Source organism: Sphaeramia orbicularis, chromosome 11 (assembly GCF_902148855.1).
Source record: "Sphaeramia orbicularis chromosome 11, fSphaOr1.1, whole genome shotgun sequence".
NCBI lineage: Eukaryota > Metazoa > Chordata > Actinopteri > Kurtiformes > Apogonidae > Sphaeramia > Sphaeramia orbicularis.
Window position 1 is genome coordinate 26,840,461 of NC_043967.1, and position 17,141 is coordinate 26,857,601.

General features: G+C 37.2%; 1 protein-coding gene and 1 long non-coding RNA gene across 2 annotated transcripts in view; both read left to right on the plus strand.

The window, feature by feature from the left end:
- LOC115428416 (uncharacterized) overlaps positions 1-17,141 on the plus strand; it is a 590,809-nt gene that overhangs the window by 58,747 nt on the left and 514,921 nt on the right. The window lies entirely within an intron of this gene.
- On the plus strand, positions 1,234-4,458 carry med10 (mediator complex subunit 10). Its single transcript, XM_030147450.1, has 4 exons — positions 1,234-1,499; positions 1,588-1,671; positions 3,324-3,426; positions 3,659-4,458. Exons 1-4 carry the CDS (start codon positions 1,378-1,380, stop codon positions 3,752-3,754), a joined length of 405 nt encoding a protein of 134 aa, XP_030003310.1. The 5' UTR covers positions 1,234-1,377; the 3' UTR covers positions 3,755-4,458.

Sequence of the window (17,141 nt, forward strand, 5' to 3'; positions counted from 1 at the left end):
TGGATAAGATAATAATAATAAGGGGATAAAGAAAAAAGAGAAGTGGGTTATAACGTAAAATAGCAGGAATAATAATTTGAAAAAGCCAATAACAAAGTATCTATCTATCTATCTATCTATCTATCTATCTATCTATCTATCTTACAACCTTCTTATAGAACAAAACATTTCTACTGTAATCATGGTAAAAATCACACTAACAGCATCAATAGATTATTTTAAGCAATATTTTCATTAAGTTCACCTATTACCATGTTAACAGAAGATATCCATTTCCAGCCCCTTCCAAATATAGTCAGCATGACTTATAAAAAGTCTAAAAGGTGACTGCCAAAATGCACCTTAACTTGCTCCTCTGTCAGGCTAAAATCATATTAAATACCATCCACGATTGCAAAGTTCCTTATGCATACTCTTATTTTGAAGGGAAATACCTCACTTTCCGGTTCAGTCACGTAATCTCGATGAGGATTTGCTTTTATCTGATTCTTACACTGGAGAGAACAGTGATCATGTAGGAAACAGTCATACAATGGGAGTTGATATCTTAAAATGTAACAGTTTCATTCATTTTTTTAAATTAATTTATTTTTTTATTGATTTATTTTATTTTAGTTCAATTTGTTATTTTAATGACCTGCCAGACGCAACTATTCCTGCAGCAAGCATAAAAAATCTTAGAGTTGAGCTTTAAAATGATAATTTCATTAAATTAATTTAATATTTGTCCTTTAAGATCGACATGGGGTTTTGTATTGTAGTCTGACTCGTATTACACAGTCGAGGAGGCCTAAATCTATGCTTAAAAGTAGAATTGCAGCAGTAATTTACATTTAATATCTATTGATGAGCTCTAACATTACCTGCAATTCTGTGCTATCTGCATGTTATTTTGGTTCATCCTTTTTTTCTTTTAATTTCGTTTTTAATAAAACCACATGCATAGTTTCTCTTCTAATGTTTGCAGCACAAATAAAAAAAAAAAAAAAAAAAATCATTGGAATTTGAATAAGATGACCTTATTTTTTCATCTTAATAAAACAATGTAAGTTTTAGACAGTGGTTTTGATAATCATTACGTTGTTAATAAACTAAAGTAGATACATTTTCTAGTCCCTGACAAAGAACTTGCCCTCTGGTTTTTAGTACGACACTTTGACACTTTACCAGTCGGAAGACGGTGTTCTCTCTTTGGACGTTGCCGTGGCAATGGAATATCACGGGCAGCCATTGGTTAGTTCACTGCCGTAAAGCAATTCGACACTGTAGCTGTCGAAGAGACGACGGCTAACCTTAACAAGCGATAATTTGACAAAAAAACTACTTCAAACCGACCGTTTTCTTTTCATTTTGGTGAGTTAATAACGGTTAAACAATATGGCGGAAAGATTTGACAACCTGGAGGAGCATCTGGAGAAATTTATCGAGAATATTCGACAGTTGGGGATCATTGTTAGCGACTTCCAGCCGAGCAGCCAAGCCGGTCTTAACCAAAAACTGTGAGTCATGTTTTATTCTGCTCATCACAACGTTACTTACCCCGAAGAAAGTGATATATTAATGCGTTCTGGTCGTATCTGTTTTTAGAAATTTCATGATCTCCGGATTACAAGACATAGAGAAATGCCGTCAGCAGCTACATGAGATCAACGTCCCGCTGGAGGTGTTTGAGTGAGTAATGACAGGAAAACGCTGTTAACTGATTTCTGTTCAGGTTATAGCGTCATCCTTTGCATCTCTACTTCATTATTAAACCCTTTAGAGAATAAAGAAACATAGGGGGGTAAATCCACACCAGACTCCATTAAACGATCTTTTAATTTATGTCTTTATTTAAGGATCCCCATTAGTCTTTACCAAGTAGAGACTATTCTTCCTGGGGTCCATTCCCAATAAAAGCATATTACATTTTATACATTTACAAAGCACAGACAGAAAAAAACATAGGTGCATTAATTTAGCATTGTTTCATTACTGATTACAGATTTCATTTAGATTTGTTTTAAAAACAACATGATTACTTATCAGTATAAAAGTATTACAATTTATACATTTACAAAACACATACACAGGAAAGAAAACCATAGGTACATTCATTTAGCTTTGTTTCATTATTGATTGCAATTCTATGAACATGTACTCCCTGTAATAGTCAACAACATATTTACTGTGATGTAAAAACACAGTTTTGTATCAGCTAAAGTATCCATATAACTATTCACCTCTGCAACATATGTCATTTTGGCCAACATTTAAGAAATATTTATTCATTTTGTTAAATAAAGTAATACATAACTACAAATTAAGCTTGTACTGCTATTAGAGTAATGTATCTTAGAAGAAATTGGCAAAGCAAGCACTTACTTCACTCAAGTAGATGTATACATACTTTATGGTTACGAGTAGAAGTACCGATTTTAACTAAGTTACTGCAGTTGTCAATATCAGCCACACTACTTGTATTAGTATGACATTTCTGTACAGCCCAGGCTCCTTTTCATGTCTGTTACGTCTTTTATGTTATTTTTGCCTTGTTGTGTCTTGCTGTGTTCTGTTTACATTTTTATATTATTTTCACTGATATTGCCTTATCTCCTTGAATAAGAACTCAGATTGTGCTCATATTGTTTAATTGGCTTTTGCAATATTATATCAAAATAAATAACATGGAAAAAATTAGATCAAAGACTACAGGTGTGTTTTCATTTTTGCCACATGTTGTTACATCATGTCAGGTAATCTTCATCTTTGCATCTTTGTGCTTGTCTCAACTTGTTTGTCTCTTACATCATGTTACATTTGTCATGTGTAATGTGCACGGATGGAATACACCAAGGGATTGTCTATACTATGCAATACTGTATGTCCCATCCATTTTCCTTGTTTCTTAGTTCAGAAGGTGCAGTCAAAGTACTTGTTGTGAGGGAGTGCAGGCAAGTGTTATACCACTGGAAACAACTTTTCTGAGAACAAGCTTTACAATCCCATATATAAAGCCTGGTTTGGTAAAGATTACAAATGTGAAAAGAAAGCTAGATGCAGAGTTTATGTAAAATCATTCAGTATCTTCAACCTGGAGGAGGCATCATTTGTAAGCCATATTTGATGGCAAAAACAGTTTCATCTTGTCATCACGTGATCTGCTCCCAGAGTTACAAGATTTTTCAAAAGAAAAACATGAACAAGAATGCATTTAAAACTATTTCTGTACATATGAAACATCTACCTATGGAAACCTTTATGTAAGATAGGATCTGTGTGTTGAAAAGCCTGATGTTTTAAAATGGAAAATTTTTAGAAATCCTGTTTCTGTGTGTTTGTAGATATATTGACCAAGGTCGAAATCCACAGCTGTACACTAAGGAGTGTTTGGAGAGAGCCTTGGCAAGGAACGAGCAGGTCAAAGGAAAGATCGACACCATGACGGTAAGAGATAACGATGAAAGTGCAAGAACAGAGGCAGCCAATACATAATTTCACTGATTAGATTCTCCTAAGGGTATTTGGGGATTCCTAGAAGGAACAGTATTCTCCTTTCAAGGATCACCTTCAGACACACAGACACAATTCATCTGGTTTATGTCCTTGGTACAAAAAAAAAACACAGGTTATTTGCACATAACATGAACATAACATTGTCTGTTTAATTTTCTTACAGAAATTCAAGAGCCTTTTAATTTCTGAGCTCGGCAAAGTCTTTCCGGAGGAGATGGGCAAATATAAGGCGATACATGGAGACGATGCCCCGTCCTAGTGACTCCTGCTGTAGTATCAGTGCTGACCTTCAACCTGGAACTCTGGAACTCATAAAATGAAAGTCTGAGTGGAGTTTAATCAAGAAAGACACTGTGTGGTTGTCAGCAAAATAATAACGATCTTAACTTGCTCTTATTTCTTATAAATGTTGTGATGCTGCTGACCAGTACACTGAGGAAATGCAGAAACATTAGATTTCTGCTCTGCAGTCTGACTTCGCCAGTCTTCTCCTTTCCCTACATTTCCAAACTTCATTTAAATGATTTCACTTTATTTAACAGTATATAGGAGAATTCAGAATGAGAAATAGTTTCCTCCATTGGTTTGTTACTTTGCTAGAGGTCACATTTGTTTTTAATATTTGCAGCAGAATGTTGTGACAGCTCTAGTCTGTGCAGAAGAAAATGTACAAGAGCTGCTTTTTGATTCTGCATTGAGGGATTTACTCCATTGGTTGTACATACAAAATATTTATACTTGACCTTTTTGAAAAGCTTCCTAAATGTTGTGCAACATACATTTGTACCACAGTTCATAACACTTTTGTATCAAGCTCAGGTTTCTAATGGCCATGATAACTGAATGGTAATTTGAAGAAAATGGTTTGAAGATAACTTTGTGCCTGATCTATGAGTCCACATTTTATTTGTAAGCTGTTTGTATTATAATTTTTTGTTAATAAACGATCCTTATTGGACTGATGCTGTGTTTGCACTCTTTTTAATCAAAGGATATTTGGTGTCAGTATCTTTTTACAAATTCCAAAGATTGGTCATAAAATGTTTTAAAATAACATACAAAATACAGATATTAGAAAATGTAATTATTTAATATACTGTCATTTTTATTTTTGCTTTTAACTGAAATGACCCTTTATGTCTGTGTTAATAAAACTATAACCATAATGGCTCATGATTACTTCACTCCTTAAGCATATCTGTGCTGTTCTCACCTTCAAATTATATTAATAAATTCATTTTATGCTGTCATATGGTAAAAATGTGTGCTGATGTGGGAACAAATGTCTTAGTGGGACATCTGCTGACGTGTGTACGCATACAATGACGTGTTGGTGACGCGTCTGCATCATTCAGATCAGGTATCTCTTCCAGACAGACTAGTTTCATTGTAACCACATACTGCCTGTGTAAGGACGCGTGTGGATCTATAAGATCAGCACAGATGCTCTGAAACAGTCAACACTGCGTCATCAGGCAGGTCATGGCCCAACACGCCTCCTCCTACAGCGGCTTAACCATGGCGACACACCCCCCTGACCCAGAGAGGACCCTCAGGGACAGGAGGAGGGGAAATGAGCCCTGTTATTGGTTTGTGATCTATGCAGTGTGGTGATATAGACACCCGTCCCTGAGGGTTTGCAAACACGTATGTCATTTAGCTGGCTGTTGTTTAGCAAGGGCTCTGCTTTCTGCCAGGGGTGGATGAGAATCACAGTGGGCAGGTTTTCATGTGCTGTTATAAAGGATACGTTCACACTGCAGGCAAAAGTGACCGTAATCGGACTTGTTTGCTCATATGTAACCCATATCTGATTTTTTTATGACAGTCTGAACAGCACAAATCCAGTTTTTTCAATCAGACCCAGGCCACGTTCACATGTGACCCTAAATAGAAGACATGATGTTTTGCAAAGCGACTTCAGTCTGAGCTGTCATGTTGCATTTCATTTGACTTTTACATAATTAAAATTTGACAGATGCTATAAATGGTTCACACATTAGTCTGATGACAGTCATATTTAAATAATGTGAACAACCACATAAAAAATTGGATTCCAGCAAAAAGTCGGAAGTGAGCGTTAAGACCTGCAGTATGAATGCAGTCATGCTCTAACATCACACATCAATATGGTGGTGTATTGGTTAAAAAATGTTAAAAACTACTAAGTTCATTTAATTTCTTCAATTTTTTTTAATCAAAAAGAGAAATGCAATACATATTGTGGTGCACATCTTTATTTTTTATGTCTTTATCATTTAATACAGTCAAAGCCGTATAGAACTATTAGCATCAGTAACACTAAACCATTCAAATTGTTTGTTAAGACAATATCATTAATTAAAGTGCAAAAAAGCAGTATATAGGTGCTACTGGTAAGGTTAACTCTTCCAAACAAAACATTTTTTTAATACTCAGTATCACATAAACCTGCGTTTCCCAAGCTTAGGGTAAAGACCCAAAATGTTTTTTTATTCAGTAACTTAATGGCCAAGAAATATCTACAGCAACAATGTGAGAAGCAAAAAGAAGAAAAAGAAAAAGAGTATTGTCTGTAAAATTTCATAAATGTTGATCTCATCAGAGCTATGTGAAAAGGCTGAGGAGAGGCCTCACTTACAAATAAATAAAAAATGCTATAAAAGGCACAAGATGAAAATTATATAGTGACATGGATATGATGTAACATGATGGAAAAAAATAATAACTACAATGCAAAAACATAAGAAGGTTAAAATGACTTAAAAGATGCACCAAGACACAGTGATGTAACAACATGGAAAATACATAAAAGATGCAAAAACATTAAATGACATAAAAGATGCAAGAAGACTAAAAAATGACCTGAAACAGATATTTACAGTGTTTTATTTCTGTGAAAGTCAGACTGTGGAAGACTAAAAAAAAAAGTTAATCTATAGCAAATGATGATGTATTTTTAAAGATAGTTTTCTTTCATGTCTCTGAGATGAAGAAGTCTAGGAACCATTGATCTAAGCAATTTAGATTCAGTTCACAACAGACAGACTAGAATTTGCCCAGTTCTGGAATAAGATTCTGTGGGCAAATGAAAACAAGATTAACATGTACTAGAATGATGGTAAGAGAAAGAACAGCTCATGACCCACAGCAGAGGACGTCATGTGTCCAACATGGTGGAGTCAGTGTTATGAGTGGGTCACTAGTGTTTATTATATACTTCAATGTGAATTCTGAAATATATAGGTCTGTCCTCTCTGCTTAGATTCGCACATATACTGCTGATAAACTGATAGGATGCTGATAGGGTAGGAGCTTTTGAAGGTAAAGACATGGGATGTTCTACAGTGGATGAGTCAGTTTATTTATTTATATTTGTTTAAAGGAACAGTGCATATTAATGTACATGTAAGTGTAAATATGCCAGAATTAGCTAAAGACTACTTTCCATTTGCAGTCCCTGGCAGGTCAGAAGAAATAACATTACAATGGCAAAAAATACAAATAACAAATACAAAAAAAAAAAAATAATAATAACAACACAATCGAAGAACTGGACAATTGGCACACATTAATGACAGAAACAAAAATTACAAATAACAAATATAAAAAAATAACAACACAATAGAAGAACTGAACAATTGGCACTCACTAATGACAATAACAAAGAACACAGAGAAGACACAGAGAAGCATAAAATGAGTGCAGACAGATCTGGTTTTCCTTTTAGCCACTTTTTTTGGATTGTCTTTAAAAGTGTTAAATGTGGTCCAGACTCTTATTGGAGCTGGAATCTCGTTCCAAACCTCAGTTACCTGATCTCAGTCCAGTAGAGCAGCTTTTCAGGCACTAAAGACTAAACTGAAGATACAAAGACATACAGACAAGCACAAACTGAAGGCAGCTGTAGGAAAGACCTGGAAAAGCATCTCCAGGAGGAAACTCAGTGTTTGTTGATATCCATGGGTTCCAGACCTCAGGCTGTGTTTGACTCCACAAGATTCTCCTCCAAGTATGAAAATCAATCATCATATTTATAACCATCTTAGTTTATCCTATAACTCTTGGGCCTCTGAAAATGGAGAGTCTATGTTTAAATGGTTGTAATTTTCCCTGTGATGAACTGGTGACATGTTCAGGGTTTACCCATCCTTTGTCCGTTGGTAGCTGATGGGCTCCAGCACCTCCACGACCCTCAAAAGGACTAAACATTTCAGAAAATGGATGGATCAAATCTAATCAAATTTTATTTATATAGCGCCACATTTTAACAAGTTATCTCATGACACTTGACATTTAGAGCTGGTGTAAACCAGACTCACAGACATCCAACAGAATCCTCAACAACAAATCCAGAGAGAGAGAGAGAGAGAGAGAGAGAGAGAGAGAGAGAGAGAGAGAGAGAGAGAGAGAGAGAGAGAAGGGGGGAAATAGGTTGAGACACATGGATGCACAGCAAAGTGCACTACAACTGTTAAAACCTAAAACAACTTGTGTTAGTATAATTACCAATAATAACTAGAACAAATATCCATAACTGTTAATACTACTACAACAAATACAAGTATTAACAGTGGATATACTACAGCTGCTGCAGCTGTTAGTACCAACAATAGAAACCACTACATCTATGTAATTGTATAATAAACACTATCACAACTACAGGGATATTTATATATGGATAGATGGCATTCCTAAATGGTTAATACAATATTTTTGTTAAACCTCTTTAATGACAGTTGAAAGTCCACACTTCAATCACATGATCATTTCATTTCAGATCCACTGTGGTGGTGTGCAGAGGCAAAGTTACAAAATGTATGTCACTGTCCAAATACTTATGGACTTGATTGTATTTGACACAGCACATACAGGAAAAGAACCCTATTATACCTGGTTTAATTTGTATTAATATTATAATAATAGATAGTATAAGCAAATGACAGATCCCACAAAGGCTAATTATCACATGGAAGAGAACTGAAGTCACTGGTGTTGTGATAATATTTTATCACTCACAGCTACTTTTGCATTCATTCATACCGGAAGGCTCTTATTTACTCTCAAAAGAATACAAAAATATATAGTATAAGCATCTTTTCAATGCTATGTGTACTCACGTAAGTAAATAAACCTTAGATGGATGTACATTCATTGACGTCACAGCCTTGTAATTCAATGACAATGTCCAACTCACAATGTGTCTTTGAACTGAGAAATTTCCACATATCTAGAGAAGAATGTACCTAATATAACATTATGACGTCTCTTATGAACAACAACAAAAAGAATGGAAATTTATACACAAATGGGTAACTTAGATGAGGTTGGTGTCACCTCACCTATACCTAAACTGAAATACGCAATCTTTTTTGACAAGCAATAATCAGATACAATCAACCACCTCTGTATCTTTTATTTCGAACTCATTTTTACCCTTTGACTTCCCTTTTCTGTCTGTAGATGACAAGCATCCACACAGCACTGAGTCACAGCAGTAGTGGTCAAGGGCAGCCTTTCAATCCAATAACAAGCCAATTGGGCGAGATGAGAAATGAAATTAAAGGCTGTTTTTATCCAGTTTGCGCTCGGTGTCTGCACACCACGGCGTTCCTTTCACGGGGTGACACTCTGACGCTTTGTGTGGATGTGTGTCGTGATGCAGAAAGAGAGCAAAGCAGAGCATAGTGTACTGTAAATATGTCTCTATATGAAATGCTGATGCACATTGTATGACTCATCCAAGGTGACTGAGTCTTTCTCTGTCTGTTTGCTTTATGTCTTCCATTCACCTCTTTCTCTTGTGCACCCAGGCCGAACACCCCCGTACAAACCTCCTCCTCTGTTACCTAGGTAACTTTCATCCCTCTTTAAATACTTTATTCCTTCTTTGGCGTGTCTCTCTGCATACCCTGAGGAGCAGTGAATGAAGAATGTCAGCGGCTGTGATTGAAATGATTCATGTGGAGGTGGATCCTCTTTCCTTTGTCATCTGTCACCTCATAGGATACTTCAGCAGGGTTACAGTTCATATAACACATAGGCAGAGTAAATACTGTAATTGTTACATCCTGTGATATTTCATTTGCTGTGCTGGAAGAGCTCTCAGCTATCCAATTTCACAGCGTATGTGGAACACTCAGACAGTGGCATTTTCTGAAAACAAAAGCCTGAGAGCACCGCGTCACTGACTAGTCCTGTAGGTATCACATGTGAAGAAGTATGCAGTGTGGTATCAGGTGATCATCTGCCATTCTAGCGTTTAAATAGTTAATACAATTCCCTGAAAACGTGCATGTAGGCCAAACAAAGCCAGGAAATGGGACATGGAGTTGTTTGTGTAGGAGTTTAACAGCAGTTTTTCTTTTATTCCACAGAGATTTCGCAAACTTTCTAATTTCCATGTAGTTTTTCATCTGTTTTTATCAAACAAAAAAACAACCATTTCTATGCGTGCATTAAACATTCTAAAGGTTTGCTGTAATATCTCATGCAGTAAATGCTGTGTCAGTCGAAACAACAGTAGTATGGGATTCTGGGAATTGTAGTTTTCACCTTCTTGGACTGAAGTCCTGCCTCTTCCAGATGTGTTTCACGGGATTTATTTCTGTATACTGATTGCAGTTAATAGTAAGATACAAGTCATTTTTATCCTGTTTAAATTCTGCCATCAGTTATTCAAATGGCATTTGTCAGTTTGAGACATAACTTTACATGTTAAGAGTGGGACAGTTTGCGGGAAAACTACCATCATAACTGTTCCTCTCCATGATATGTTCCGAATCACTTGAAGTATCTCTGCAGCTTTAATGTGACTAGTCTTGATGTTAGACGAGAAAACACTACTGACAGGTGACCAAATGAAAAATTACATTGAATAAAATGACAGATGTCTCTGAATGTTATTACTGTTGGATATAATTTACACAAATGAACAAGTTATGTAACATGGACCTAATTATTTTTAACAGAATCTAAGGCATAAATGTTATATATTATATCTTAAACTGCCTGTTTAGGTTAAGAGCAAATGCCAAATATACCACTGATGTTTTAGCCTGATAGTAAACAGACCTTAACCCATAAAGACCCAAATACACACCAGTGACCAAAACATCTACTGATCTAAAATGTTTAGTAACTTTAGAGTGACTAATGCTGTCAATACATGTAAGTAATTGGTGTAAAATACAGTTTGTCATCTTTTCATGGTCATCAGATATGACCCATCTGGACGTTCAGAGGCTCTGTAGTTACCGTGGAAACACTGTCATCTTCTACAACACTGATTCACCTGTAAAACCCATGGAGTTGGATCATTGACAGTGGATGGACACACTTGGATAATGTTCAGTTAATGATATATTGTCCTGAAAAAGTCACTGTTCTCAAGTTTCTCCATGTTTGGTATAATAACCCTCAAATATAATCTCAGTATGATGATTAAAGTACATGATCAGTAAATATAGGAAAATACCTAATTTTCACTGAAAAAAAATGCAAAATGGAGAGAATAATATGATGATAAATGGTGATAAATCACTTAAGAAAGATTAAATAGACAGAAAAATTCATTTGGGAACTAACACAAAACTAGCATTGGGTCTTTATGAGTTAAGTCTAACAGGTAAAATAAAAAAAATAAAAAAACTCTTTTAGCTCCATTTTGTTCACCACCAACCAGTGAGGAAATGCTTGTCTTTAGCATGTTCTTACATGTTCTTGTGTTTTCAGGCAGGTTATTGAATTGAAATATGCTAACAATGGTTAATGGAATTAAAAAACCCAAATATACATACTTTTTCACCATGCGATCATAACAATGTACACTTAATCTGTTCTAATAAAATATGGTTTTACACAATACTTATGCTGTACTGTTACTCTAGTATCATACAAGTGACACTGGTGATATTTGATGAAGATTAAACTACAAATATCTAGGGATTGTGGGAAACCGTGGTATTTCCAGGAGTAATTTACTGTCCTTTTTTGACAAAGGAAGTAAACCAGAGTTCTATTTGATGCATTTCATCTGGCTCTGATATCATGAATAATGAATTTTAATTGCTCTGCTACACAAAACAGAACCAAAATTCCAGAATTGCTTTAGCTCTGGATTAAAGTGAGCTGGTTTTGCTTATGCTAGGCCTCCTTGAAGCCTTTCCTTAAAATGACTGAAGGCCCTTTGGGGTTTCGCTGTGCTCCACTGTGGTCACGACATACATTTTATATTTTTAATTTTTTTTATCTTCATGCAAATGCTTCAGGAGTTTGGGGCTGGAATGGTGGTTGAAATGTAAAATCCTCCCGTGCCCTTGGGTTGGTGCAGGAAACACAAAAGCGGGGGTTGCTGCTGCCTTTGATGCTATTACCATAATGTCTTTCTGATGCTAATGCTAAGTGCCTCAGACTGACCGCTGGAGCTCACACGGCCCACAGCCATGACGGGCTTACATGGCTGCTGCCTGACTTGCCTCGGCTTAGAGACAGTCATTCACCTTCTCAATGAGGGTCAGGAGGCGGACCCCCTCTTCCTTCTGTCGCTTCGGTCACCATAGAAACACCCCTCCTCTACGCCATCACCCGCCCTTTTCTCCCTCCCCTCTGGACAATGGGCTTCGCTATGTGTGTGTTTGTGTGTGTTAAGTGTGAGCGCCGTATGTTAAATGTTAAAAGTGTCTGTGCGCTGCAAGGTAATAGGCCCTATCTCATTACAGCTGATTTGTGTTGGTGATTCCACAGTACTTCAGGGCTCACATATGAATTGTAAAACACATCACAGCAGGAGCATCACTCCTACGTGCTGCTCTCTGAACATCTATTAACTCCACATACACCCTCATGAAAACACACGCAAAGACACACAGTGGGAATCAGGTCAAAGAGCCGGGCTGTGGAGGTGTGCAGGACCTCACTGTGTTGCAAACAGTAATGAGACACACAACACAAAGGCTAGTTAGGAGCAAGGCCATTACACCTTCTGGACCCACTCAGGGGTGCCGGTGTCTGATTGTGTGTGTGTGTGTGTGTGTGTTGGGGTAATGTAATGGCCGGTAATCAGATGATAAAGACTGTCGGTGCTGTTTGAATTCTCCTCGCACCTGCTGCTGCAAAACACCTGTCAATAGCAGTAGCTGAATTAAAGCCAGGATGCACCCTCCAGGAAAAATTAAACCAGTGCAGACGTGCGAAAAAACACAGTTTCTTGAATGGCTACTTGAAGCTGACTCTGTCTCCATATATCGCCAGTAGCACAAATAAAAATTGGACGATTAACTTGAGTGAATTTTTATTAATTCTTATTGTTTTTTTCCCCCCCTGTCATCTTTCTGATGAGCCATACAGTGTCAGTACGCCCCTGACTCCAATTCAACCTCTCACAAACTTATATTTTCACTCTGTTTAAAACTCTGACTAATTTGCACTCTGTACTTATTGACAACATAAATCCTCACTGTAAATAATATATACATGCACATATATTTTAACAGACTGAATCTCTGTACACATCTACTCAGTTTTAACCCATTTTCTTCAACCCATTGTTGTCCTTGTTTCTAGTCGAATGTTTGTTTATATTAGGTCTATGTTTCAGTGTGTTCGTGTCTATGTTGAAATTGTAAGTCGTGAGCTAAAAAAAATGAGGCCAGATTCCTGTATGTGTTCACATACTTGGCCAGTAAAACTGATTCCAATTCTGATTCACATTGTTTTATTCAGTAATATGAGCCTTAAGTTATGCATAATTACAAGTGTTGTCATTCTTAGAGTCTTTGATTAGCATCTAGCTCCATCAATGTCAGACTTTTCTTCTGTTTATTGAATGAAATAGACACCGTAACATTCAGCCATAACATTCTGACCCCTGACAGGAGAAGTGTTAATAATATTGATTATTTCATTACAACGGTACCTTTCGCTGGGTTGGATGTATTACTCAGCAAGTGAACATTTAGTCCTAGATGCTGATGTATTGGAAGCAGTAAAATGAGAAACATCATCTGTGGGAGGTGCTGGACAAATAAATCAGATCCATGTAGGTTCACCTCTACTTCCAGGACTTCAGGGATCTGCTATGAAAGTCTTAGTCCAGGTTCTACAGCACACCTGCAGACGTCTGGTTGAGTCTAGGCCTCATGTCACACTGTAAACCCGGATAAGTAGAGTTTACTCAAAAAATTTGAGGCAAGTGATTGCACTTAAATGATTTGAGTAATGATCAACTAATCAGTTGATTTTAAGTAGGTTCAACTTTAATGCTAAAAGTATTGAACTTAAACTATTAAGTAGAAAACACTAAAAGACAAGTTATTTGTACTTTAAATCTGTTGTAAAATCAACCCCACTATCCAACCATTCAACTCAGCATTTTAGGTTACACTGACTAATTTTCTCAATTGCAGCCAGACTAATTTATCATTGATTAAGCAACTTTTTTAAGATAATCAAAGTCAAAATCCTATTCCTGACCATAATAGCTATGAAGTTATTCAACTTTATATATTGTTTCATTAATGGAAGTTAACTCAATGTCTCTTGTCCATACAGGAAGTGCCTTTAATTTGATAAGACATTAAGACTTTCATTCTGCAATAGCAGTTACAGATGAACAGGACAGCCATTGTTCTTCCTCTGGCTCTCACTCATGGTGCAGCTCTACAAAAATACAAAAACAAACACAAAAAGGCCAATAAACACTGCCATACACACATTAAATCCAAATTAACACTAACACCACAACCCTGCTGAACCCCTGCACATAAAAATAACACATTTTCAACAACATGCCCAATACCCACAATGCAATGCTAAGATAAAAAGGTCTGGTCATGACTAAAACTTAGTGATTTAATTTCATTCAACATAACTTTTTTGTACTTTCAACTATGTCTACAAATTAGTAGAATATACTTAACATTTTATAGTAACATCATAAAACTTAAATCATTTAAGTGCATTGTAATTAAAGCATTTTAGTAAATATAAATTCCGGGCTTACAGTGCACAGGTGTTTTGTGGAAAAAGGGGAACCTACACAATATTGAACAGGTGGTAATAATGTTCTGATCCTGTCATATCTGTCTGTTCTCTGCTCTTTTTCTCCTTCTGGCCCTTTAAATCTGTCACACCTCCTCATTAGTCTCATTCCACTCACCTGTGAGCGCAGGTGCGTCTTATCAGGTGGGGTGTACATATTCACTGCTCTGCTCTTTGTTCCCTGCCAGATTGTCTTCAGCCCCGTGCAAAACTTTCCAGTGTTGCTCCTGACTGATTAGCCGTTCCTGAACCTGACCTGATCTGCCTGCCCGTCGCCTGATCCCCTGCCTGACCTGTCTGCCTGATTCTGTCCGTTCGTCTGATCCCCGGTAACCTACCTGCCTTTGTCCCTGACCGTGTCTCTCCATCCGCCGCCTGGTAATCGACTTGCTTCCATCCTTGACCACGTCGTCTGCCTCTGCTCCTCTGGCTTCTACCGACTCTCCTGGTACTGGACCTCCTGCCTGTCCCCGACACCCCTTTTGCCTTGCTCCTGTCGGATCTACATGGGCTCTGTTTGAGACTGTTGGACAATTGAACACCTGTTGCCCTTTTATAGTTTGAGTAAAGACTATTCAAACTATTACCTCTGTGTTGGTCTGCATTTGGGTTCCGATTGTATCTGTTACAGATCCCATAGATGATCGATTGGGTGAGATCCGGTCATCATTCTTTAGATACTTTTGGTAGGTACGAACCACTTTTACACTGGTAATGAATGACAAGATCTGGAAATGCTCTGACCCAGTGTTTGTGACCATCATAATTTCTCCCATGTCGTAGTTGCTCAGATTCATACTTTTACCCATTTGGTTTCCTCCAACACATCAACTTTGAGGGTTCAATATACACTTGGTTGCCTAATATATCCACCCACTGAAAGGTCCCATTCTAATGGGATAATTAAAATTAATACCACTTAGCCTGTCAGTGATCAGAATGCTATGGCTGATCAGTATAATTATTCTAAACAGACAACTCTGCTGTTGTGGTTACACTAAACATAGACTGATGCAGGAGACTGTTTTGCAAAAACATTTCAAGTTTATAGTTCATAATGGACATCTTTCTATACCACACCCCTGTTGCTATGCCTGCTAAGTCAAGCTTTGGCCCTCAACATTTCACAATAGAGGGAATGCACATACGTCACTTCCCCCCTGGGCCACGCCCCTCTAAGTCAGACTGAGTGGCAAAAACAAACCGGCTCACCATGGCGGAGCATAGCAGGAACTACAGCGAGACTGGGAAAAATGTGGAATATAACATGAAATTAAAGACAATTGGACTGGACATGGATCCATACAACTACCAAACAACAAGTGGTCTACGAACATTGATATGTGGCCGGAAATCACGTATCCTGACATTTATATGAACCTGATTTCAACACCAGGAAAATACCCAATGCAAAGGCTGAAAGCATACAAAAGCCAAAGAGTTGTTGACATCCTTGTCATCGTTAATTAGAGGATTACAGCTGGTGAGTGCTTTCAATTCAACATACTATTGTATTTGAGGTTTTATTTCAGTGCAGACGTATTTTCTTGGCGGTGATTTCCAGGGTAAAGGCCCAGCAGTAGTGCTCACAGTTCACTACTGATTTACTGGAGTTGAACCCTTAGTATTGACCCAAGTGAGTGGATGATCTACTGGTACTGTGGAGATTTAAGTAGAGTTTACATCAAATACTTGATCCAACACAGCTACAACAGCTTTGTGCTAGAGTACCCCCTTATTTGGAAAACTAGGTTAGCCTCAGTTTAAGCTAGTTTACAAATCATGTAGAGCACAAGGTTCAGAATCACACAACTGAAGACAAAAACATTTCAGTTATGAAATATAGAACTAAATGACAGATGCTAACATTAAGAGCTTTACCAAGAAGTAACGTTAGCCAAAACAATATGTACTTTAAGGTATGATTTTATACAAGAATACAGCATAAATTAACGTTACCTGACACGAATCCAGGTTTTGTTGTCTGGATTCCAGTTATTCCTATGAATTGCAGCGATCCATCTGCTTCTTCTGTTTTTGGCTTCAGGTCGCGGCTAAAACGATAGCTCCGAGTGCTTTTTAAACCTATTTGTGCAATCAATGGCACAACAGCTCTTCCCCATTTTTTAGATTGTTCTAAATTTTTTGCAGTATTCAAGCCAAAGCCGCTACTCATCTCCCTCTTTCTGCCACTCAGTGCGCGTAACCGTGGTGACTTCCGCTAGTGGTGACGTCATGTGCATATCCTCTATACGGCATTTTCAGTGGTGTAGTGGTCCCTGGAGAAGTGGGTATACTCTGAATTTTTGCCTTTTTTTTTTTTTTTTTAAGTAGTCCATAAAAATGCCCTGTTTTAGAAACAGCAACACGTAAGACTACTCTATTTAGTTCACCCAAAAATCCATCAGTAGTATTTGCTCACTATTATAAAATTATCATGACTTGATCAGGAGCAGTTTGTAGGTTTTACTGGTCACACAAGCAGCTGCATGAATGTAAATGTATTCAACATGAGACAAACATAGGATAACATTAGCCTTTCATAACATTAGCCTACTCACACAGCTGAACAATTAGTGACAAAATCTCTTCTATAAATGTACAGTCATATGACCAGTAGTTTAAAA

What these genes read in the sequence shown, in the direction of transcription:
- med10 (XM_030147450.1), top strand. Translation starts at nt 1,378, where the DNA reads ATGGCGGAAAGATTTGACAACCTGGAGGAGCATCTGGAGAAATTTATC. An exon ending in GCCGGTCTTAACCAAAAACT is followed by an intron (nt 1,500 to 1,587) that starts GTGAGTCATGTT and finishes ATCTGTTTTTAG; the next exon opens with AAATTTCATGATCTCCGGAT. An exon ending in GAAAGATCGACACCATGACG is followed by an intron (nt 3,427 to 3,658) that starts GTAAGAGATAAC and finishes ATTTTCTTACAG; the next exon opens with AAATTCAAGAGCCTTTTAAT.